We start from the raw sequence: 22,515 nt of genomic DNA on the forward strand, positions 1-22,515 counted from the left end.
ACTCTCTCTAGGGGTCTTGAAGCAATAAAAGTAGAAGAAATAAATGGCAATTTTGAACTCTTCCCAAGCTGACATGATTCACACACCTTCTTGGTACTTTTATTGATTTGAATTGCCTTATTTGTAGATAGAAGCTGAAGGATCTGCTGATGTGGATGCCCTAACCTTTGGTGCCAAACTTCATCACTAGTTTTGACTTGTCTTGTAGAGTAAAACATCTTATACTTTGGGTCATCCAGTTTATACAAACCGTTAGTTTCCCTTCCCTTTGTCAGAACTTTGCGTGTTGCTTTGTCCTTTATAATAACATCATCACCATCAAACGAGACTTTACATGGATAATCTTAGTTAACTTTGAAACAGACAACAATGATTTAGCTATTTTAGGACAAACAAGCACATCTTTGAGTGGAAGATTACCTTATGTCGAAGGGAGGTTTGCAGAACCAACATGTGTTATGGGCAGAAAGTTCCCATCACTTGCCATTACCATATCAGTTCCATGATAAGGTTGAGCTTTCTGCAGGCGTTGAGTCGAGCTTGTGATGTGTGCTATTGCAGTGGAGTCTGGATACCAGCTGTTGTCCTCAGTAACATCAGTGATGTGGAGAGCAGAGAACGCAGCAGGATTGATGACAGGTTGAGTGGGTTGCTGATACTCTTCATCGAACCGATACCAACACTCAAACGCATTGTGTCCTCGTTTTCCACATATTTGACAGTTTGGTTTCTCAGTTGATGTAGCAGAAGAGCTAGATGGTCGAGCTGTAGTGAACTGTTGGTGAAACCCACGACCTCTGGTAGAAAAGTTTCCTCGACCTCTGCCTCTGTTACCTTTTCCTCTGTATTGAGAGCCAGAGTTTCTCATGGTGCTGAAGGCTAAATGTGGAGACACTTCGGTTGAAACAGAGTATCGTTGCATACGGTCCTCATACCCAGTTAAGCGAGAGACAACAGTTTCATAAGTAGGTTCAGGAACTCTGTCCATGGAGTCTTCAATGACAGTTATAATAGGCTCATACTCTCGACCTAAACCTCTTAAAGCTGCAAATATCTTCATCTTTTCACTCACAGGATCACCGATAGAAGCAAGTTGGTCACATATATCTTTAATTCCTCTAAGATACTCAGACATGCTTTTATCTAACTTCTCACTATTTTGAAGGCGTCTTTGCAACTCAAACAGCCTAGAGGACGACGTGCGGTTAAAGTGAGAGATAAGAGTGGTCCATACCTCATAAGAAGTTGTAGATCCGACTACCAGCCTCATTACATTCTCACTCATCGAACCAAGCAACCACGCTTTAACCACTTGATCAACTCGAGACCAGTTTTCAAAGTCAGGGTTTGAAACCTCTTCCGTCTTGTTATCATTCTTGTTTCTGACAGGAATCGTTTCTTGTGGTGGCTTGGTGGCGCCGTTTACGAACCCAAGTAGAGCTTGGCTGTGGAGGAAAGACTCAAACTGGGATTTCCATATGATGTAGTTTTCTTCTGTGAGTTTGATTGTGACACAATTAGAGATGTGTAACGAAGGAGAAGAGAAGAATTCCATGGAGCTATCCATGGCTCTGATACCATGAAAGAAAAAGAGAGTGTTGAAAGATTGTTTCTTTTGTTATTCAATCCTTGAATGTATTACATTGCAAGAGTTCTCTTATATAGTTACATGAGATTAAACCTAGATTCTAGAGTGTTCTTTGATCAGCCAGCTGTGAGATATTACGTGGCATCATCTTCATCAACTGGTCCCAACACCTTGAATCGGTTTTGCAATGTCACTGTCGTACTATGTCCTTCTTCCTCTGCTAACGCTTTCTTGTCTGTTGCAGGTGAGCGTTGCAGGGTCTTGGGCTTCTTCGTTTCATCTTGTTTGCAGGCTTTGAGCTTAGTGGGCTTGACACAATGTGAGCCTGTTGACATATTTGACAAAACAGTGTCGTTTTGTGCTCTGTTCTCTACAAAAGACATGGCTATATACGGATTAGAAGACTAAGTTCTAGTCGTCCTTGAAAACGCTAGAAGCTTTAAACTCGAATTCAATCTTAAATTTTGGTATTCTGAATTCACCAACTCTAACTGTCCCACTCGGAATGTGATTGTCCAAGAATCCATCAGTAGATGTCATTGTCTCCACAAGGTTATCATCCAGTCCATCGTTCTCGTCAGAAAGATAGAAACACATTGAGAATTGGCGGCTTGTACCATTATCCCCTTGTCGGTATGGCAGTCTAAAGACCTTGAAACCATTGTAAGCCTTAATATTTTGTCTTTTACGACTTTGCATGAAAGGCACATTTACTTGTTTGCCACTGACAAGGTGAAAAGGTTTGTGTTTCGATCGTCATTGACTTTTGGAATTTATCTTCTCAAGCTCCCTTGAAGTACAAGACATTTCCATAAATCCATGGTTTCGTTTGAACAGAAGATTTTTGATGAGACCATTGGTGTGTCGTGAAGCCCAAGAATTCACCTCCATACGAAGGTGTGTTGAAAGTGGGCAAATAGAGGTAGCAGCATGTTACGTGAAGTTCAGATAAATGACTTTGGAAAGATTCAAGTTCAGATAAATGAGGAAACTAATGTGAGTAGAAGATTTGGTAAATTTGGATTTCAAGTTTAAAAGGGAAATAGTTGGAGTAAACTCGAAAAAAACTTAAAATATAAGTTATCCTAAATCCTACCGAAATATGGATTTAGGATTAATCTGTTTAATAAAATGTTAAGTTGCCTATTTTGAATTAGGAAATTCTCTAGGTCTTTCTCTATATAAGGTTGTTGCACAACTTGTGAATTTTCAGAAAGAGTTCGAGAACTAGAGTTTTGAGTAAATCGTTCGAATAGGACCCATTTGATATAGATTTGGGAAATTAAAAGGCCTTTTTCATCACAAAGCCCAAAAGTGGATAAGAAGATATTTTAAGCCGACCACCAAAGTCATACTCCCTCCGTTTCAAAATATAAGATGTTTTGGAAGAGTTTATTGTTTCATAATATAGGATGTTTTCAAATTTCAATGCAACTTTTAGATTAGTTTAGTATTTTATATTATGCAGTATTGTTTATGATTGGTTGAACTTGTTAAAAGTAAAAACTTCTTAATCTGCGTGATTTGCTTAAAACATCCTATATTTTGAAACGGAGGGAGTATTAAATTAATTAGGGCTTCGTGTCTTTCAATTTCCCCTATTCTCTCTTCATCTTCTCCAGAAATCGAAATCGAACCTCTCGTCGTCGTCGTCCAAAGCTTTTTAATCGAAATCGAGATGTCGGCGGATCAGAGCTCAAAGCCGTTGCAGTTTTTCGTCAGACTACTCGACGGGAAATCACTAGCCCTAACTTTCTCAACTCCGTTAGCATATGGAGATCAGATCAAGCAACGGATCTTCGAGCACACGAAGATTCCGACGCATCTACAGCGATTGATATGCGGAGGCTACGCAATCTCCGACGAATCATCGGTTTCTCAGCCCGACGCCACAGTGAACCTCGTCCTTCCCCTCCGTGGAGGTAAAGGAGGATTCGGATCGTTGCTTCGTATCTCTAAAGAAGTGAAGAAGACGAGCAACTTTGGGGCGTGTAGGGATATGAACGGACAGAGGTTGAGGCATGTAATAGCTGAGAAGATGCTTAAGGAGTGGGTTGAAGGGGAAGAAGATAGGGAGCTTGTGAGACGGGGTGAAGAGTATGTGAAGGAGCAGCAGAATAAAGTTAAACAAGGTGTTGGAAACGGATCTACTACGCAGAAGTATGTGAAGAAGTATACGGAAGAGTCTGATAAGTGTATTCAGGCTGTTGATTTGGCTTTGAAAGAGTCTTTTCTTAATGGCAAGAGGAAAGGGAAGATCTTTGCTGATTCTCACAAATCTAAAAGACTTAAGATTTGGTATGAACTCTTGTGCTTGAAAGCTATGTTCTTTTTGACATGTTAGGAGGAACAATTCGTTATTATGTGTTTTGTAGTTTAGGTTATGTAGCTTCTTAAGTTCTGTGATTGCAAAAAATTGTTCCTTTTTTGATGCTAATGGTGGGAGTTGTTAGATTCAGTAGTCTATGTATGCATTATAATCTTTCTATATGGGTTCTGTGCTTGAAAGCTATGTTCTTTTTTTACTTGTTAGGAGGAATAAGTCATGATTCATAGTTTAAGGTTAGGAAGCTTCTTAAGTTTTATGATTGCAAAAATTGTTGTTTGTATCTCTGTTCTTGTCACTGAATGATGATTTTTTTTTTTTTTTTCAGGAAGGGAAAGAGTGCTGTTGATGATAGTGATAGCGATGATAGCAGCGACGATGAAGATGAGAATTTTGTTGTTCTAAACAATGGTGTACAAGTTGGTTCAGATGAGGATGATACTGATGGAAGCTCAGATTTGGTTATGACTGAGACTCACGTTGGTGAGTCTTCTGGTAAATCTTCATTCAATCGCGGTTCAGAGGAAGAGAATGACATTGTAGTCCGCCAAAGTTCAGATGTAGTTAAGGTAGAGATCACCGGTGTGACAGTAGAGAAGACTGATGATTTACCTGTTGCTGTTGCTGATGCAATGGGCCATACTGAAAAGGAAGAGAAGTCAAGTGGATACGCAGGGAAGAATCTGGTCGGAGTAGCTGGTAAAACGTCAGTTTCGTCTGCAGCAGTTAAGGATCAAGGCAATGATTCTGACATAAAGACAGGAGGAGCTGCGGGAGAACCTGTTAAACCACTTAACTTTGATGACTTCAGTACAGCAACAGATATGGAGGTATGTATTGCTTTTTCATACGCAATTTCAAAATCAAAATAATGTCTTTGTTCAATATATAGGAATCTCGAATTGCTCTGTACAATGATGTCGCGTCATTATAGTTCATTTGTTGCATTGATCACACTACTAAACCTATTTTGAATCCATCTATGTTCAGGTTTTGGGGATGGAGAGATTAAAGACTGAGCTTCAGTCACGTGGACTGAAATGCGGAGGGACATTGCAAGAGCGGGCTGCGAGGCTGTTCTTACTTAAATCAACACCACTCAATAAGCTCCCGAAGAAATTGCTGGCCAAGAAATGAAGAACAAAACATGCCACTCCTAAGGAAATTACTACTCTTTTGAAGTTATCTGCTTGTTTGTAGTGCAATAATACAACCCACATGTGTGTAATATCTGCTGTAATTTTATACTAATCCACCAAGATAATCACTTCCCTCTTTTTATCTATTTGTCATCTTCTCTACAACGTAGAATGTTTTTTCTTTTCTGTTTTCATCAAATGGTCCGAGTGATAATTATGTCCGCGTCCATGAACAAAATCTTGTAACTAGAGAAGAGTTTAATATAGAAAAAACAGAGCGAGTCTTTAACTGACATAATTATTCTCTGATTGATTACAACAACATGAATCTTACCAATAGGGCACATTACTTACAGGTCTCTTGCTAATCGTTGTCAAAAGCCAGATCTTGTCTGAACAAGAGTATGTAAAGCAGCATGCTAATTATATATAGCTTATGCATGGACCATACGTGGTAACATAGCTTATGCATGGACCATATGTGGTAACAAAAGCCCCACTCAATTGGTGTTTATAAACTTAACTTACATTCTCTCCGACTCCAATTTTAAAGTAGAGGAAGAGTATTACACTTAATGTTACAACACTTCAAATATGAAGGAATGTTTTACGGATCCAATAATGTTACGTGGGAGTTTGTCCTGTAACAACAAATCAAAAACAGGGTTGCTCAGATTTAACCATTGAGGACACACCAAGTACAATGCGGAGCTTGATGTCCTATTCGAAGTCGAAGAACAAACCTTGTCTTCTGTTAGGCATCAGTACTGCGTCGAGGAGTTTTACATTAGCTCCTTTGCATCTCTTATGGCTGAGCTGGCAGCATAAAGCGCTATTTTCTTAAGCTGCAATGCAGTGAGAAGAGAAGTGAAAAGACGTTAAGCTGGAACTAGTATTTTTTAGCTTCCAAAATGCTTCAGTTCCAGTACGAAATTATACTGTAGTGTACCTCAAGTTTATCCTCGCTAGATCTGTGGTCTTTTGGTAATCTCCGGAACTCATGTGTTAGCCTAAGGCATTCTTCAACGCTTTCAGGAGCCACAAAGTCTAATGCCACCTTTATACAGGACTGGAAACAGTTTGGAATTCAGGGTCAGTAACATTTCAAATGCACAAACTGTTGAGCTTTTTGCGGAAAGAAAAAAACAGTTAATGAGAAAATTCAGACAATTGATAGAAGATGCAAATCCTTGATTAATAAAGATGATATGTCGAAAAAAGGGAATAAACTGGTTGCTTACCTGTCTATTTCTCACTTGGTGAGGACAACCTGCAGGTATGAAAACAGCTTCGCCGAGGTGTTGCTCAAAGGTCCATGGCTCTATGTCTGCATATGAATAAAAACATATATCAAACACAGCAAAGAAGATATATCAGCTTGTAAAGCTGCACAGGTTTTAGTACAGACCAATATCTTACCAAATTCTTCCTTTAGCTGTTTCTTCTGGCTTTCACTCAGGAACAAAGTCTGGTCATGAATTGCGTGAATAACCTGAAATTACCACAGTGCAACAAAATTTAGATTTCTCATTCCACCAATGACTAATCCAATACGAATTTACAAGAGATAATATGTGATGATACATACAGAGTTCACTGGTTCGTTATTGATGTGACAAAACTCATGCTTGTGCCTTTTCAAAAACTGGATAAGTTTTGGAACATCCTCCCTTCGAAAAATATCCCATACAGCACCACCATGCACAGCCTCTGACCGCTCAGTGGTATTGCCATCAGTTTCTTTTGACGCATCCAGTTTCTGCTCTTGTGTGGACTTCGCACTTGTACTCTCAGTCTCCAAACAGATGTCATTTTGATTCTCGTCAGCAATAGGTTCGTTTGTCAGCGTTACATTATCCTGGGGAATTAAATCCGCATGCAAGTTCAGATCATGACCTGACTCCATCGCAGTAGTGCAAGAATAGAGACCAAAAGACTCTTCCATCAGATCAGCTCTTTCGTTGGTAGTACAGTCACCTGAAAATTAGGCCATCTTCAGTAATGTGTCTATGTGTCCATTATACATAAATGGAGGGAGCTTCGTACAGTACCATTTGAAAAATGTATTTCATCAACTTCTTGTGAGCCCGACGGTCTTGAACTGCTGCTTGATTGTTCATCTTTAGCTGCCTTGTCCTTAAAACCTTGTTTAGCTTCATCCACTTCTTTCAGTGACTGGTTTTCAAGTTCGTTAGCTTCTTCCCCTTGACCACCGTTTTGTTTATGTAACTTGGGTTTTGCATATTTTTCCTGCTGTACTTTGATGTTTCGGTTTATATGAGGACGTATTTCCACTTTAGCTGTGTGTGTCAGCACGTTGACCTAATTCAAGTTCATAAAATAATTAATCTCACAATTTAAAGGGAAAGAGTGGACAGCTCAGTTTCAGTATAATAATCAGAGTTTGATCACCTCAGAAAGTACAATTTCATGGTTTATTTTCAAGAATAATTAAGAAAGTATGATAAAAGATTGGTGCACATACCGCGTCAGAAATATCACAATGTAGCTTTGTCACAGAATCTCCTCTACCAAGCTCATCAGGGAAACCATAAGCAATGTATGTCTTAGGTCCAAGATCTGGCTTCAAGGATTTATCTGGAAGTCTTGTTGCGAGATTTAGTATACCAGACTTTGGGTCAGTGTAATCAAAGAAGGGCAATGCAGCAATAAACTCAGCATTGTGCCTTGGAAGGCGCTTTTCAAATAAAGTTGATGGAGGCCAATCCTTTAATTTCAACATTTCTGGCCAACCATTCTTATGCATGCGGCCTTTTAAGTAGCCATCGAAAAACTGGTGTATATTTATTTCAACCTACAAGAGAAAGTGATGGTAATGAGCATATACTTCTTAAAAGACTAATACATCGTGTATAGAAAGGTTTTGACTGACCTCACACCAGTCCAAGCAATCCAAAGCTCTCACGCTTTTTGCCTCTTCTTTACATTCAACCTTTGGATCTATTTCCCTACAAGCCCTCCACATAACCATTGGTTCCCAACTTAGTCCAGATGTCTTCTCGAGAACATTTCTGACTATCACAGGTTCTGCTCTCATCCAGTGCGACTGAAAATGAGCAATATCCTCTTCAGCCAGATCAACAGCATTAGGTGAGTATAAGAAGTTATCATGAGCATTCTTCCTAGACGCTGCCTGCCTTCTAACAGAATCAGCATTAATAGTGCATGAGGAGCATTCATGAGAAATATTCACATCTGGTGGCCTAAACTGCAGAGTAATTTCCTCTGCATCTGTTATCATTTTTTTAACCCAATCATTTTTGCATAAGCGTTTCAACTCAAGTGTTGAAGTACCACAACCACCACACTCTTCGGGAGGGCATGGAATGCTTCCGTCTGAATTAAGCTTCCAGTTAGAGAAATCCAGAGGGATTCCAAATTCATATTCTGTATTTTTCCTCTCTTGATTATAGAATCCCTCTCTTAGTTCCTTGCAGCAAGAAAGACATATATCACATGAACATTTCGGGTTCGGGCAGCTTCTGTGAAAATTGGCAATGGATGTGCGGCAGAGATCACTGACGTGCAAAGGATGAAGAGGTTGTAAGCAACAAAGGAAAGAAGTTGTAAGCAAAGAAGGAAACAGAGAGTTATAAAGAAACCGATTTACAAATGTGTTTCTATAAATGGCTAATTAAAACTTTGTCATGTTTATTTATAATATGCAACGTCTTCACTTGCTCTGATATAAAAAGAACTAATGATACCCCAAAGTATATTCTAACAACCCTAACGATGAAAAACACCTCTGTGCCCACTGATTCACATGTGAAGCTTATTTGTGTTCAAATGAAAGTACAGAAAAAAAGGAGAAATGTAGAAAGATCATAATCTTATTAATCACCTACACATCAAGTCAATCTACACAAAATCATTCCTATTTATTGTTCCATTGATTTAACAATTTGATTGCTATCAGTGCTGCCCACTTGATAATAGCCTTGTCCACAGAAGCAGAGGTATAAGAATGGCATCTTGAAAGAGGAGCAAATGAACCTTCCTTTGGTCTTTTGTGGGTATATTTGATACCAACTTCTTCTGTCTGAATTAATGCCAAATTCTGAAGCTTGGTTATTGGAACCACTACATCGGATGGAGGGCAGACCCTCCATATGCTTAAAAGACACCAAGACCATCACATGGTCTGGTGTGTTTTGAATCAGTGAAATGCTCTTCCCTTGTTATCAATAGGTGTTGGCCCTCACTTATGGAGGTTCGTAAAACGTGAATTAGGTTTGATAGAAAATTCTTGAAAACCATGTCAAACTCCTTCAGACAACACCAATCTCTGGTTCACCTACCATAGGTTCTTCTTTTTTTTTTTCTTCCAGTCCTGCCGCCATCCATGCTTACATCCTTGTCATTATTTGGCGGCATTTCGCACATATCAAACTGTTAAGTTTAGTGATATCGTAACCTCTGTAACTAACTCTTTATTGATAACCCAAACACTAACACACCATAGACGAAGGCAAGCACATCACAAGCTCTTCACCTAACAAAGATCAGAGACGAGAGCACATCACTCTCGCACTAACCATCAGAGAGCACATCACTCTCTCACTAGCACATCGTTAGAACATTCAACAACAATAAGCATGATCCTCAAAGTACAAGCCGAGTCTCTATTTAAAGAAGAAGAGCTTCAACTGCAAAGCCTCCGATAGAGAAAGAGTCTTTGCCCTTCTTTACTAAGTCAGCTTAGTCAACACTTCAGTTGATTTCTCTGAGCTATACTCTTCTCACTTCCTCTTTTCTTCTTCTTGCTACCTCCAACCGTATCAATACTTTCCCCTTTAGGAGAAGCTTGCCCTCAAGCTTCTAAAAGAAAAGAAACTACCAGCGTTTGAATCATGTGTGTCATCTCCTTTTGTTGTGTTGCTGGTTTGTATTGAGCCACATGCATTGGGAATGCTGCAAGAAAAATCAAATGCACTGTACTCCTCGGCATTTCTGCATTGCAAAGTTTGTTGTGTTGCAGCTGTCCTGTCATATGTTTGTATTTGAACATCCAAGTCTTAGAAAGCTTTCTCCTCTAGCTTTCTAGCCATAGATGAGCCCAGGCTTGGACTTTCTGTCTGGTATCCATCCCAAGAACAACCGTGTTTCCAATTCCCAGCTTGTGGTGAATCTGAAATTCGTTTCTTCCTCTTAAAAGACTATCCAATATAACTTTCAGAGTCAAGCTAGCTGCAGAATTGTGAATATCTAGTCTCACATCTATCCAAAAGCTCTTTAGCAGCTCCTTAATGAGACTAGGATTCCAATCATGGACTAAAGGAGATGAAGGATCAGAATGTTGTTGAACCTGAAACAGTAGTATCAGTAGCTGCAGTTCTTTATTTCTCCACCTATGCTTAACTTGGAAGTTAGACACCATAGCATCTATTGCTTGTCCTGCCCCATAGTCCACTCCCGGTCTTGTCCAAAAACACACAGAAATATTGTGGTGAAGCATCAACGTCTCAATCCCCATTCATGTGGCTGTATCCCCATTACTTCCCCCAATGAAAATAAGCTTGCCCTCAAGCTTAGAGTGAGTAAACAGATATGCTTGGACTTGTATCCACAAAAATAGAGAAACCAGTCTGTTTCCCACTTGAATCTGATCCTTAAAAACCGAAATCAATGGCTGAAACATCTTCGCTGCATCACTTTCTTGATAAACAACTTGAAACAAAGCTAATAGCATACATCCTGCGATTCGCTGCACTGCAGAATGCACCAAACCCCACCTTACAAATTCCGAATTTGCATGCAATGTCTGAACTTTGCTTTTCCAACGATGCCACAAATGAGAAACAGTGTTGTTCACCACATGGACAAGACAATGCCATGGTCTTTGACTTATGCAAATCACGTTCTGAACATTTTGCAGTAGAATTGCTGTAGATATAGACAGAGCCAACAACATTGTAGATGATGCAAATTGAAAGTCATGTATAAATGGACAAATCTCCGCAGCAGCTTTATCCTCAACTTGCAAGAACATGGAATGCATACTACCAAGGAAAAAAGTTTCCATGCTTCCTGGATCATGCAAGTCCTCACTTGATACAACACTCTTGCTTGAATAAAGACATGGAGACTTAATATTGCTTAAGTCAATGACTTGAGACGATACCAAAAGACAAGATCAAGCTTGGCATCATCTGAGTAACGGCCATGACTGAAAAGCCTCTCCACTTTTTGAATCCACACCGACGGAGCTGTTCCGGTGAACATAGGTACATCCTTACAACCATCATCTGCAGAGATCAGAGTCCATCATCGCGTTGAAGCTCCGATCTCAGTTTCACCGCACCAATGTTAGATTCACGATACCGTAAGCTCTGATTACACGAACACACAATTAAAACTAACTGATAAGAACAGAGAGAGGCTAGCACATCAGTAGCTCAGCTCCCAACACACCATAAGAGAGAGACTAGCACATCACTAGCTCACCTCTCCAAACACAAGCACATCGCTTAATCATTCACAATATTCAACATAATGAAGAAGATGAGCTTGCAAGGCTCTTTTAAACTCATTCTGCAACGGCAAAGCCTCTCTTTCTTTCTGAGTCTTTCCTTCACTCTTTGCTCTGTTCCACGTCATCAGCTTGTTTCTTCTTCTTTAACTAGTACGATGATGAATCGTATCAAGAACCAATTTGAAAGCTCAAGAACCCCAAAGATACCCGAAGTATCCCAGCAAGGTGTAGAACCCTTGTCCCTTCTCATTTCTTCACATGTGAAGATTATTTACAATTGAAATTGCAATACCAATTCAATAAAGTTACTTGATAAGATCATAATCTCATCACTCACCTACCGATCAAACAACCATTATTATTCCTCCATATCATTCCTTTGATTGTTCTACTGATGTAATGTAACAATTAGACTGCTATCACATCTCGTGAAACAGGTGATAAACACTACTACGGCCTATTTGCAAAGGATACAAGTAACTGTTACGAAAATTCAATCAAAAAAATGGTTTCTATCCACTAGATGAACAATCAGCCAAGCAATAAGGGGAAAATAAAAAAAGCAAAGGAAACCCCCAGAGATTTGTAATCTTACCAGTAAATGCGTTCACTTAGGTCAAGTTTGCACCTAGTAGTATTAGATTCCGTAACAGGGGTTCCTAGAATAAAACATGTCCGTGAGTGAGTGAGTGAGTGGAGAATAGAAACAGGAAACAAATGAGAGAGGATAGCACAAGTGAAGAAGACATACCTCTAATGGTTGTCTCAATCTCTAGTTCACGGTTCTGCTCCGCATAAACATCCTTCAGAACTGGGAGAACTTTAAATAATAGGTACTGCAACTGTCTGAACTTGACACTTGTATCTTTTTCACTTCGAGACTGAGATTCATAAAAATAAAATCCAAAATGAAGGAGACATAACATCTAAGTAGATTTCACAACAAAACAGTTATTAACCTTGACAAGCAAAGGCAAGCGCAAACAAGCTCTGCAATTGCAATTCTTCATACAGAATGGACAAGCAGCTCTAACATCCTCATCAGTTCTTTCAGAATACCTATTATTCAGATTTTCAAGATTCAAGACTCAAGATAGTTTGAAATCAAAGCTCTGCTGACTAGTTTAGTACATAATGTGCAAGTAGTTACTAGTTACCATCTCTTGATGCAGTCATAGCAATACTTCTTGTTACAATTTGAACAGAAGATAAGATCAGTCTCACTCGTCAAGTTCTTACAATGATGACACGTCAAACCCACATGCTTTCTCGTTCCATCAGACTTAACAACATCCTCCTGTGTCTAGTTCAAAAAAAACATATTCTCAGTTACATTTTCAAATCCCAAATCAAACAAGTAAACACTAAACAGTACAAGAAAGGAAGTAACCTTATCCGGAGTAGATCGATTTGAAGCCTCTCCGTCATCTAATTTTCTTCTTCCCCTTCCCCTTCCTCTTCCTCTTCCTCTTCCTCTTCCTCTTCCTCGTCCCCTTCCTCTTCCTCTCCCGATTGGGGGGACTTCGCTCACAACGATGTCTTTCTCTTTCTTCCTCTCCTTATGAACGTTTTCAGATCTCTCGTCCTCGACTAACTCGTCAGAGTCTCCTGATCTGATTCGCTTCCCCCCATTCCTTTCCTCCATATCGGCGACGCACCACCGGAGTATTCGTTTTATTTCACTGAGATATCTATCGCCATCATTGGGAGTATCATCATCACAAGGTTTAAAAAAAAAGAAAAAAAAGGAGAGTGACGTGGCAGCAATCCAAAGGTTAGTATGGTTTTTAAATTTCGGATCTGATGGCTGCTACTTCGTGATCCGTACGTTTATTAAACTACTATTTCTCGGGTGAAGGAATGTTATTAATTATTTTAACTAAAGACGTTTCCTTACTTTTTTGAGATTTTGACTTTTCTTACTAACTTTTTCGTTTTCTTACCAGATTTAATCATTCTTTTGAATGATATACAGTTAAACACTCTTAATGGGCTTTGGTCTTGGCCAACTTTTTTGTTTCTCCCGTAAAGTGAATGAAGTTCTCACCAACTTTGATCATCGACCAATTTCAGTAACCTTGAGTTCACTTCATGTCGTCTCTTGTTAGATACAAGTATGTAAGTTTTGTGTTGTTTTGATGTCGAGAAAAGTGGTGTGATATTTGAACACACTTGGACTTGGTGGTGTTTTGATTCCGAGTACTTTTTGATTTGCTTTCACGAAACCTTAGTTTAGAATTTTACTTTTATCATCGCCTTCTTGATTTTATTACAGCCGTCAAAAAAAAAAAAAATAACCCCGTGACAGATGAAACTGGGTTTCACAAGCATTGGTAAGCTTAACCTTTCTTTTTAGTTAGCATCACTGAGCTGTAAAGTTTTCCAGTAGATCATTTGCTTCTCGTATGGCTGAGCTCGCAGCATGTAGCACCATTCTCTTAAGCTGCAATGCAGTGTGACAAGAGAAGTAAAAGGAAATCAATAAACAACAATAAGCTCAAACTAGACCCTTTTTTTTTTATTTGGCTTTTATATTCTAGAGACGTTTTCACGTTATTCATAATATTCAGAGTCATAATGAAATGTCAAAAGTACCTCTAATTTATCTTCCTTGGATCTGTGGTCTTTTGGTAATCTCCGGAACTCTTGTGCTAGCCCAAGGCATTCTTCTACGCTCTCAGGAGCCACAAAACCTAGTGCCACCTTTATGCAAGACTGGAAAAAAACAGTTTGCTTTTTGTTTACAAAGTGCATGATGCGGATGCGGATGAACAAAAAGTTATGCAATTTCTTGCCTGTCTATTCCTCACTTGGTAAGGACAACCTGCAGGTATGAAAACAGCTTCGCCGAGGTGTTGCTCAAAGGTCCATGGCTCTATATCTGCATATGAATAAAATATACATCAACCGTTCACCATAGACTTGTAAAAACTGCATAAGTTTTAGTGCAGACCGAAATCTTACCGTATTCCTCCTTCAGCTGTTTCTTCTGACTTTCGCTCAAGAACATAGTCTGGTCATGAATTGGGTGATCTACCTGAAATAAATACAGAAGAACATTTTTTTCAGATTCCATGCATTAGTGACCGATTCAATAACGAATCATTGACAAGAGATGTATGTGATGATACATACAGTATTCACAGGTTGGTTATTGAAGTGACGAAACTCATGCGTGTGCCTTTTTAGATACTGAATAAGTTTTGGAACATCCTCTCTCCGAAAGATATCCCAAACAGCACCACCATGCCCATACTTTAACCTCTCTTGTATAATAGGTATTTCACTTGTACACAAATCAGGTTGTGGGAGATTCTCCTCTGTATACTTTAACCTCTCTTGTATAATAGGTATTTCACTTGTACACAAATCAGGTTGTGGGAGATTCTCCTCTGTATACTCCCACGGAGGAGTTGAAGGAAGCGTTGGCATCATTAGTCCAGTACTCTCCACAGAGGAATCATCTTCTCTTTGGTAGTTTGGAGATAATCTCTCTCTCTTCAAACAGATGCCATACTGATTCTCGTCGGCAATGGAAGGAAGTGTTGGCATTATTAGTCCATTTTCCACGGAGTGATCATCTTCTCTTTGGTATGATGGAGATATGTCAATGTCATTATGATTCTTGTCAGCGATTGATTCGTTTGTCAGTGACACATTCTTCGGAGGAATTAAAGCCACATGCGCCTGTGGATCATGACCTGAATCCATAGCACTAGTGCAAGAATATAAACTAGAAGACCCTTCCATAGTATCAGCTCTTTCGTTGGTAGTACAATCACCTGAAAATTAGGCCAATCTTCAGTAATCTATCTAAAATATATAAACATGGGAGGGAGCTTCTTGCTATACCATTCGAAACAGATATTTTATCAACTTCGTGTGAGCCCAAAAGTCTTGAACTGTTATTTGATTGCTCTCCATCAGCTGCCTTGTCCTTTAAACCCTGTTTGTCTTCATTTATTTCTTTCAGTGACTTGTTTCCAAGATCACTAGCCCCTGTCCCTTGATCACCAGATCGTTTATATCTTCTCAGTAGTGCTTCTCTGTTTTGGTGTCTATGGGGAGGTATTTCAACTTTAGTTGTATGTGTCAGCACATTGACCTAATTCAAGTTCATAGAACAGTTAATCGCAAAAGTAAAAGAGAAAGAGTAGACAGCTCAGTTTCAGTATGATACTCTTTTTAATCAGAGTAAGAACACCTCAGAAGGTACAATTTCATGATTTAGCTAGATTTATGTCTCTGAAGAAGAATTAAAGTATGAAAAAGAATTGGTGTACAATACCGTGTCAGATATATCACAATGTAGCTTTGTCACAGAATCTCCTCCATCAAGCTCTTCATGGAAACCGTATGCAATGTCTGCCTTGGGTCCAAGATATGGCTTCCAGGATATTTCTGGAAGTCTTGTTGCGAGATTTAGGATACCATACTTAGGATCAGTGTAATCAAAGAAAGGCAATGCAGCAATAAACTCAGCATTATGCCTTGGAAGGCGCTTTTCAAATAGAGTTGAGGGAGGCCAATCCTTCAATTTCAACATTTGTGGCCAACCATTCGGATGCATGCGGCCTTTTAAGTAGCCTTTAAAGAACTGATGAATATCAGTTTCAACCTACAAGAGAAAGGGATGGTGGTAATGTGTATACTTCTTAAGAAGCATTTACAGTAATAAAAACACATAGAATGGAATTTAGACTGACCTCAGACCAGTCCAAGCAATCCAGAGCTTTCACTCTTTTCGTCTCTTCTTTACAGTCAACCTTTGAATTCATGTCCCTACAAGCCCTCCACATAACCATTGGTTCCCAACTCAATCCAGATGTCTTCTCGAGAACATTTCTGACTATCACAGGTTCTCCCCTCATCCAATGCGACTGAAAATGAGCTATATCCTCTTCAGCGAGATCAACAGCATTTGGTGAGTATAAGAAGTTATCAAGAGCATTCTTCCTAGACGCCGCCTGCCTTCTAATAGAATCAGCAGTGATAGTGCATGAGGAGCATTCATGAGAAATACTCACATCTGGTGGCCTAAACTGCAGAGTAACTTCCTCTGCAACTGTTATCAATTTTTTAACCCTATCAGTTTTGCATAAGCGAGTCAACTCCAGTGTTGAAGCACCACAACCACCATACTCTCTTGGAGGGCATGGAATGCTACTGTCTGAGTTATGCTTCCAGTTAGAGAAATTCAAAGAAACATAGGATTTCGAATCTTTTCCTTGACCTGCTTGAGTTCCCCATTCATATCCCGTCCCTTGTGCAATTTTCTTTCCATCTCTCTCTGGATCGTGGAAGCGCTCTCTTAGTTCCTTGCAGCAAGAAAGACATACATCGCATGAACAGTCTGGGTTCGGACAGCTTCTGTGAAAATTGGCAATGGACGTGCGGCAGAGATCACTGTTGTACAGGGATGAAAAGATTGCAGGAAAACAAGGAAACATATAGTTACAATGCAAAGAAACAGATCAACATATTAAGAAGTATCCCAACAAGGTGCAGAACCCTTCTTGTTGTCTTCCTTGGCTAAACCGACCACTAAGAAAACAACTCCCTCCCATTGTTATCACAACAAGGTGCAGAACCCTTCTTGTTGTCTTTCTTGGCTAAACGGATAACTAAGAAAACAAACTCCCTCCCATTGTTTCAAATGTGAAGTTTATTTAAACTCAAATGAAAATAAAATAAATACTAAAAATGGAATTACTTGTTAAGATCATAATCTCATCAGTCACCTACCAATAGAACCATCCTAGTTCCCCCAAATTGTTCCACTGATTTAGCAATTAAATTGCTATCAAATCTCCTCGCGAACTCGGTGATAATCTCTACATAAGATTCTCTCTCCCTACTGGCTATTTGCAAAGCATAGTAATATCAGATTACTATAAAAACAAAAACAAAAGAGCTCCCCGAGTCGAGTTTTGAAAGGTTTACCAGAATATGCGGTCACTTGGGTAAAGTTTGCACCTAGTAATATCAGATTCCGTCACAGATATTCCTAGAACGAAACAGGTTTGTGAATGGAATATAGAACGAAAGAAGAAATGAGAGGATAACACAAGTGAAGACCAAGTGACCATACCTTTAACTGTTGTTTCAATCTCCAGCTCACGGTTCTGCTCTGCGTATATATCCTTAAGAACTGGAAGAAGCTTTACTAATAGGTATTGCAGCTGCTTGAACTTGACTTCCGCGTCTCTTTCACTTGGAGGCTGAGATAAGAAAATATCAAAATGAAGGAGACATTTTGTTTCAGTAAACTAACGGGAAGAATAGTGATCTCAAGCCCCATACCTTCACCACCAAAGGCACCCGCAAACAAGGTTTGCAATTGCAATACTTCATACAGAATGGACAGGCAGCTCTAATCTCCTCATCCGTTCTTTCTGGATAACTATTGAGGTTTAAGATTAGTAGAAAATTAAAACTGGTTGAGGAAGGAGTATAACGTAGTTACTAAAGTGCAGATACTTAACTGTCTCTTGATGCACCTATTGCAATACTTCTTGCTACATTTTGAACAAAAGATAATATGAATCTCACTCGCTACGTTCTTACAATGATGACACCACAAACCCCCATACTTCCTGTACTTCCTGGTTCCACAAGACTTAATGCCCTGGATGAAATAGTGTTCAAAACATAAATCCAACCCGAAATAAACAAACAGCCAGCATTAACACAATACAAACTGAATATAAAGTAAATAAAAAAGGTTCCACCTTTTAACCAAAGAAAACAGAGGGAACTATTATATAAAACTCCACAGAAACTCAAAAAAATTGAAGCTCGTGCGTGCATAAAGGAACTAACTTTCTTAGGCGTAGACATGTCTCTTTGAGTAAGTCGCTTCAAAACCTCACCGCCATCACGTTTTCGACTTCTTCCTCTTCCGATTCGGTCAAATTTGGACGACCCTCTGCTCACATTATCCTTGTGTTTCTTCCAAACTTTACGCACGTCTTCGACTAACTCGTCAAATCCCACTGACCTAACTCGCTTCTCCTTCCTATGGTCCATAACTCTCTCCACCAAGATTGCTCCCTCGTCGCCACTGAACCGAGTGAGGCCGTCTATACCCTATGGTGTTGCTACTATAAACGAGAGCGACGTTTCACGTGGCAAGAATCCAGAGTATAGTTAATATGTTATTAAGGTATGATCGCACGGCAATAATTTCATGAGCCGTTATTAATTTTTGTTAATTACACTTAAAGCTGATTTAACTACTAAACTAAATTTAAGCATCGACGAAGGCTTATAAGATAATAATGATGGGCTGTTTCAAAATATGGGCCAACCAAGTAGGCCTTATTTGGCTATTTATTATATAAAATCTATTAATGTGAATTGCTATAGCAAAACGGTTCTATGGTCTAGCGGTTAGGACATTGGACTCTGAATCCAGTAACCCGAGTTCAATTCTCGGTAGAACCTTCTCTTTTTTGCTCCGGCCAGGCTTTTTCCCCCGGCGATTTATGAATGAACCCTAAAATATAAACACGCCGGCCAACAACGAGTAAAGCTCTGCTTTTTTTTTGGTTGGTGGAAATGGAGAATTCGTTGGTTGTTGATTCTGGTGAAACAATAATGGAACAAAAGATCGAGGAAACAGTGAAGGGTATACTCAGAGAAGCTGATATGGACCAAATGACTGAGTTCAAGCTCCGGATCGACGCTTCTGCTAAACTCGGTTTCGACTTATCCGGGACTAATCACAAGAAGCTAGTCAGAGATGTCATGGAGGCCTTTCTGTTATCCACTCCCGGTGAAGCCCTCGCAGAGGAGACGGTGGCTTCCGTTGGTGGTGGAGATGACCGCTTTATTTGTAAGGTTGTGACTTTACCTATTGACATTGTTCTTCTATAGGTTTTTGACACCACTGTATAGAGAGTAGACATTATTATGATCATTGTTTGGGTCTTTAACTGTAGTTATCGGAGAAGCGAAATGCGACAGTGCAAAAGTACAGAGGCCAAGCTTTTCTATCTATTGGTTCTCAGGAACATGGAAAGGCTTTTAGGGGTAATTTTGAAACACACTTGGTCGTCTCTTATCTTGTTTCTGAATGCTATAAGTGGTTTCAGGAAGCCACTGTTCTAGTTATGCTTCTGTTGAGTTTAGTTGTTAGTGTTTCCACTGCTAGATGTTTCTTACAGTATTGCTTTATTGACTTCATGCTGCAACTGTTGTGCTGAAAAAGCTTTCATGTTTCTTCTTTATCAGGAGTACATTTGTCTACTAACCAATGGTCTGTGATCACTAAGAATTTTGCAGCAATAGAAGAAGGTATTAAGCAGTGCCAATCGAAATTGAAGTAAGGTTCATGTTCCCTGTCATTGCTTTCAGTGTTTATTCGTCATATATTATGCTGGCCGCTTTATCTTGCTGTAAAACATTATGCAGATCTGAATCAACACAGAACGGAGATACTTCTGAGGCTGTGGATAAGAAGAACAGCTCTCACGGGTTTTCTCTTATCAAGACTTCACGGTTTGATGGGAAGGGTTATCTTTCCTGGGCAACACAGATGGAACTCTTTTTGAAGCAATTTAATCTGACTTATGTTCTATCTGAACCTTGTCCCGGTATTGGTATCGGTAGCTCTCAAGGCCCTGAAACCAACCCCAGCGAAATAACTCGAGCTGATGTTGCGGGCAAAAAATGGCTGAGAGATGATTACCTTTGCCACAATCACTTGATGAACTCCTTGTCTGATCATCTATACCGTCACTACTCGGAGAAATTTAAGCATGCCAAAGAATTGTGGGAAGAGTTGAAATGGGTCTACCAGTCTACCAGTGTGAGGAATCCAATTCAAAGAGGTCACAAGTCAGAAAGTACATTGAATTCAAAATGGTGGAAGAGAGACCGATACTCGAGCAAGTCCAAGTCTTTAACAAGATTGCTGACTCTATAGTGAGTGCCGGTATGTTTCTTGATGAGACATTTCATGTGAGTACCATCATCTCCAAGTTCCCCCCGTCGTGGAGAGGCTTCTGCACCAGGTTAATGGAAGATGAGTTTTTACCTGTCTGGATGTTAATGGAACGAGTGAAAGCTGAGGAAGAGCTCCGCAGAAATGGAGCACATGGAGGGGTTACATATAGACCAGCCGCTGGCTCCTCTCAGATGGAAAGGAGACCTAGTCTAGGAACAACACATAGAGGTTCTCAGAGCATAGGTTGGAAGAGGAAAGAACCCGAGAGAGACGGGAGAGTCATCATCGTCTGTGAAAACTGTGGGAGGAAAGGACATCTCACAAAGCATTGCTGGGGTAATAAATCTGATGAGAGAGCTTCCGGGAAACCAAATCGGGACTCAAGCAACAACCAACAATGATATTCTTAAAGGTTAATCTTCTGAGTACTGATGAGTGATGATGATATTAGATTTATAACTTTTATTTATAGTTCAGTACGCTGAATTGTATAAAAGGAAACAGAGAGATGGGACATATATCAGTTTTGGCCTAATTTAATGTAAAGGTAACATTTATGAATGAGAACTTTTGTCAAAATTTTACATTCTTATACATTCTTTAAAGCAATAGAGAATTTTACATTGGTTGTCTTTTACACACTCAATTTAACGAGGATTTAACTCAGTAATTGTAACTTTATTCAAAGACGCAGTACTACTTGTGTGATTGTTGTCTCTTGACGATGACTCTACAACTCCCGAGTAAAAAGCCGGTTGCAAGGGTCTCGGTAAAGTGAAAGAATTTGCATTGAGCATTGCAACAACAGAAGGCATTGTTGGTCTACTCTCTGGATTCTCCTGAACACACAACAAACCAATGTGAATGCATTTCATGATCTCATCACTTAGACCTCTTGTTTCATTAATCAAACTTGGATCCACAATGTTCAACACTTCTCCTTCTCTCCAGCATTTCCACACCTATACATATAAAGTTCAATATATGAGTTGATAAATATGTCAAAGTCTAGAGTAAAAAAAAAAGGTAAAACAATAGTAATATTTTTCACTTACATAGCTAAGGAGGAACAGTGAGCTTTGTTCTACCGGAGACCAATTGTTTTTCTTACCTTTAATGATCTCAAGGACTAGTACACCGAAGCTATATACGTCGGTTTTCACCGAGAATTGCCCACTCATTGCATACTCTGGAGCCATGTAACCGCTGTAACGACAAGATAACTTTAGGCTTTTGATATTTTTTTCAAAGAATTGATGGAACCAAAAGGATACTTAATTTTTTGGGCAGCTTACTAAGTTCCTGCAACTCTGCTTGTAAACATGGTCTGACTTGTTTGGTCCGTATTAAACAACTTTGCCATTCCAAAATCTGCTATTTTAGGATTCATTGCATCGTCTAACAGAACGTTGCTAGCTTTCATATCTCGATGAATTATTTTGAAACGAGAATCTTCATGGAGATAAAGAAGACCTCGAGCAACACCTGTGATGATCCTATAACGTGTTTCCCAATCCAAGATCCTTCTCCTATTGGAATCTGAGAAAGAATCAAATATTGGATCATTCTTTATATAAGTAATAAAAGATAGAGATGTTTGTGTTCAGGTCTTAATTAAGGTACCAAATATGAACTTTTCGAGGCTTGTGTTCTTAAAAAACTCATAGATGAGAAGTCGTTCTTCTCCTTCCAGACAGAAACCTAAAAGCCTAACAAGATTACGATGTTGAAGTTTGGCGACCAATGAGACTTCGTTTACGAACTCATTGTCTCCTTGTCCTGATCTCATTGACAATCTTTTCACAGCTATCTCTTCCCCAGAATCGAGAACACCCTGGTCGTTATTTAGAGAGATCTAATCAGCATTGAGCTCATAAACATAAGTAACGATCAGTGTTAATCACCTTATAAACTGCACCGAAGCCACCTTCTCCAAGATGGTTGTTTGGAGAGAAGTCATTAGTTGCTAATCTCACGGTATCAAAGTCAAGTTGCAATAATTGTGCATCTTTTAAC

At 39.4% G+C, this 22,515-nt stretch overlaps 5 protein-coding genes, 1 non-coding gene and 1 pseudogene across 6 annotated transcripts in view; 3 read left to right on the forward strand and 4 right to left on the reverse strand.

Moving 5' to 3' along the window:
* On the forward strand, window positions 3,180-5,218 carry LOC104712698 (protein SDE2 homolog). The gene is made up of 3 exons (XM_010429654.2): window positions 3,180-3,886; window positions 4,243-4,744; window positions 4,905-5,218. Exons 1-3 carry the CDS (start codon window positions 3,267-3,269, stop codon window positions 5,049-5,051), a joined length of 1,269 nt encoding a protein of 422 aa, XP_010427956.1. The 5' UTR covers window positions 3,180-3,266; the 3' UTR covers window positions 5,052-5,218.
* LOC104712706 (lysine-specific demethylase JMJ25-like) lies at window positions 5,318-13,270 on the reverse strand. The gene is made up of 14 exons (XM_010429667.2): window positions 12,940-13,270; window positions 12,707-12,852; window positions 12,509-12,608; window positions 12,301-12,430; window positions 12,145-12,208; window positions 7,947-8,592; window positions 7,539-7,868; window positions 7,105-7,375; window positions 6,642-7,030; window positions 6,473-6,545; window positions 6,295-6,380; window positions 6,003-6,122; window positions 5,797-5,898; window positions 5,318-5,694 (listed from the first exon to the last, which is right to left on the reverse strand). The coding sequence occupies exons 1-13, from the start codon at window positions 13,192-13,194 to the stop codon at window positions 5,836-5,838; spliced, it is 2,673 nt and encodes an 890-aa protein (XP_010427969.1). The 5' UTR covers window positions 13,195-13,270; the 3' UTR covers window positions 5,318-5,694; window positions 5,797-5,835.
* LOC104746941 (lysine-specific demethylase JMJ25-like) lies at window positions 14,291-18,621 on the reverse strand. Its single transcript, XM_010468495.2, has 11 exons — window positions 18,372-18,621; window positions 18,035-18,177; window positions 17,853-17,952; window positions 17,641-17,770; window positions 17,493-17,556; window positions 16,256-16,955; window positions 15,838-16,167; window positions 15,402-15,654; window positions 14,685-15,331; window positions 14,514-14,586; window positions 14,291-14,430 (listed from the first exon to the last, which is right to left on the reverse strand). Exons 1-11 carry the CDS (start codon window positions 18,576-18,578, stop codon window positions 14,291-14,293), a joined length of 2,787 nt encoding a protein of 928 aa, XP_010466797.1. The 5' UTR covers window positions 18,579-18,621.
* Window positions 18,924-18,995, forward strand: TRNAQ-CUG. The gene has a single exon. It is a non-coding gene; the product is annotated as a tRNA-Gln (tRNA).
* Window positions 18,962-21,094, forward strand: LOC104712716 (annotated as a pseudogene).
* Window positions 21,127-22,508, reverse strand: LOC104746949 (putative receptor-like protein kinase At4g00960). Its single transcript, XM_019233207.1, has 5 exons — window positions 22,404-22,508; window positions 22,123-22,333; window positions 21,795-22,038; window positions 21,555-21,705; window positions 21,127-21,461 (listed from the first exon to the last, which is right to left on the reverse strand). Exons 2-5 carry the CDS (start codon window positions 22,286-22,288, stop codon window positions 21,147-21,149), a joined length of 876 nt encoding a protein of 291 aa, XP_019088752.1. The 5' UTR covers window positions 22,289-22,333; window positions 22,404-22,508; the 3' UTR covers window positions 21,127-21,146.
* LOC109125056 (putative receptor-like protein kinase At4g00960) overlaps window positions 22,371-22,515 on the reverse strand; it is an 8,849-nt gene continuing 8,704 nt past the window's right edge. The window contains exon 6 of the mRNA XM_019229524.1: window positions 22,371-22,465. Within this exon, the coding sequence (XP_019085069.1) occupies window positions 22,371-22,465 (95 nt within the window). The remainder of the gene's footprint in view (window positions 22,466-22,515) is intronic.

The sequence above is a fragment of the Camelina sativa genome, chromosome 2, assembly GCF_000633955.1.
Source record: "Camelina sativa cultivar DH55 chromosome 2, Cs, whole genome shotgun sequence".
Lineage (NCBI taxonomy): Eukaryota > Viridiplantae > Streptophyta > Magnoliopsida > Brassicales > Brassicaceae > Camelina > Camelina sativa.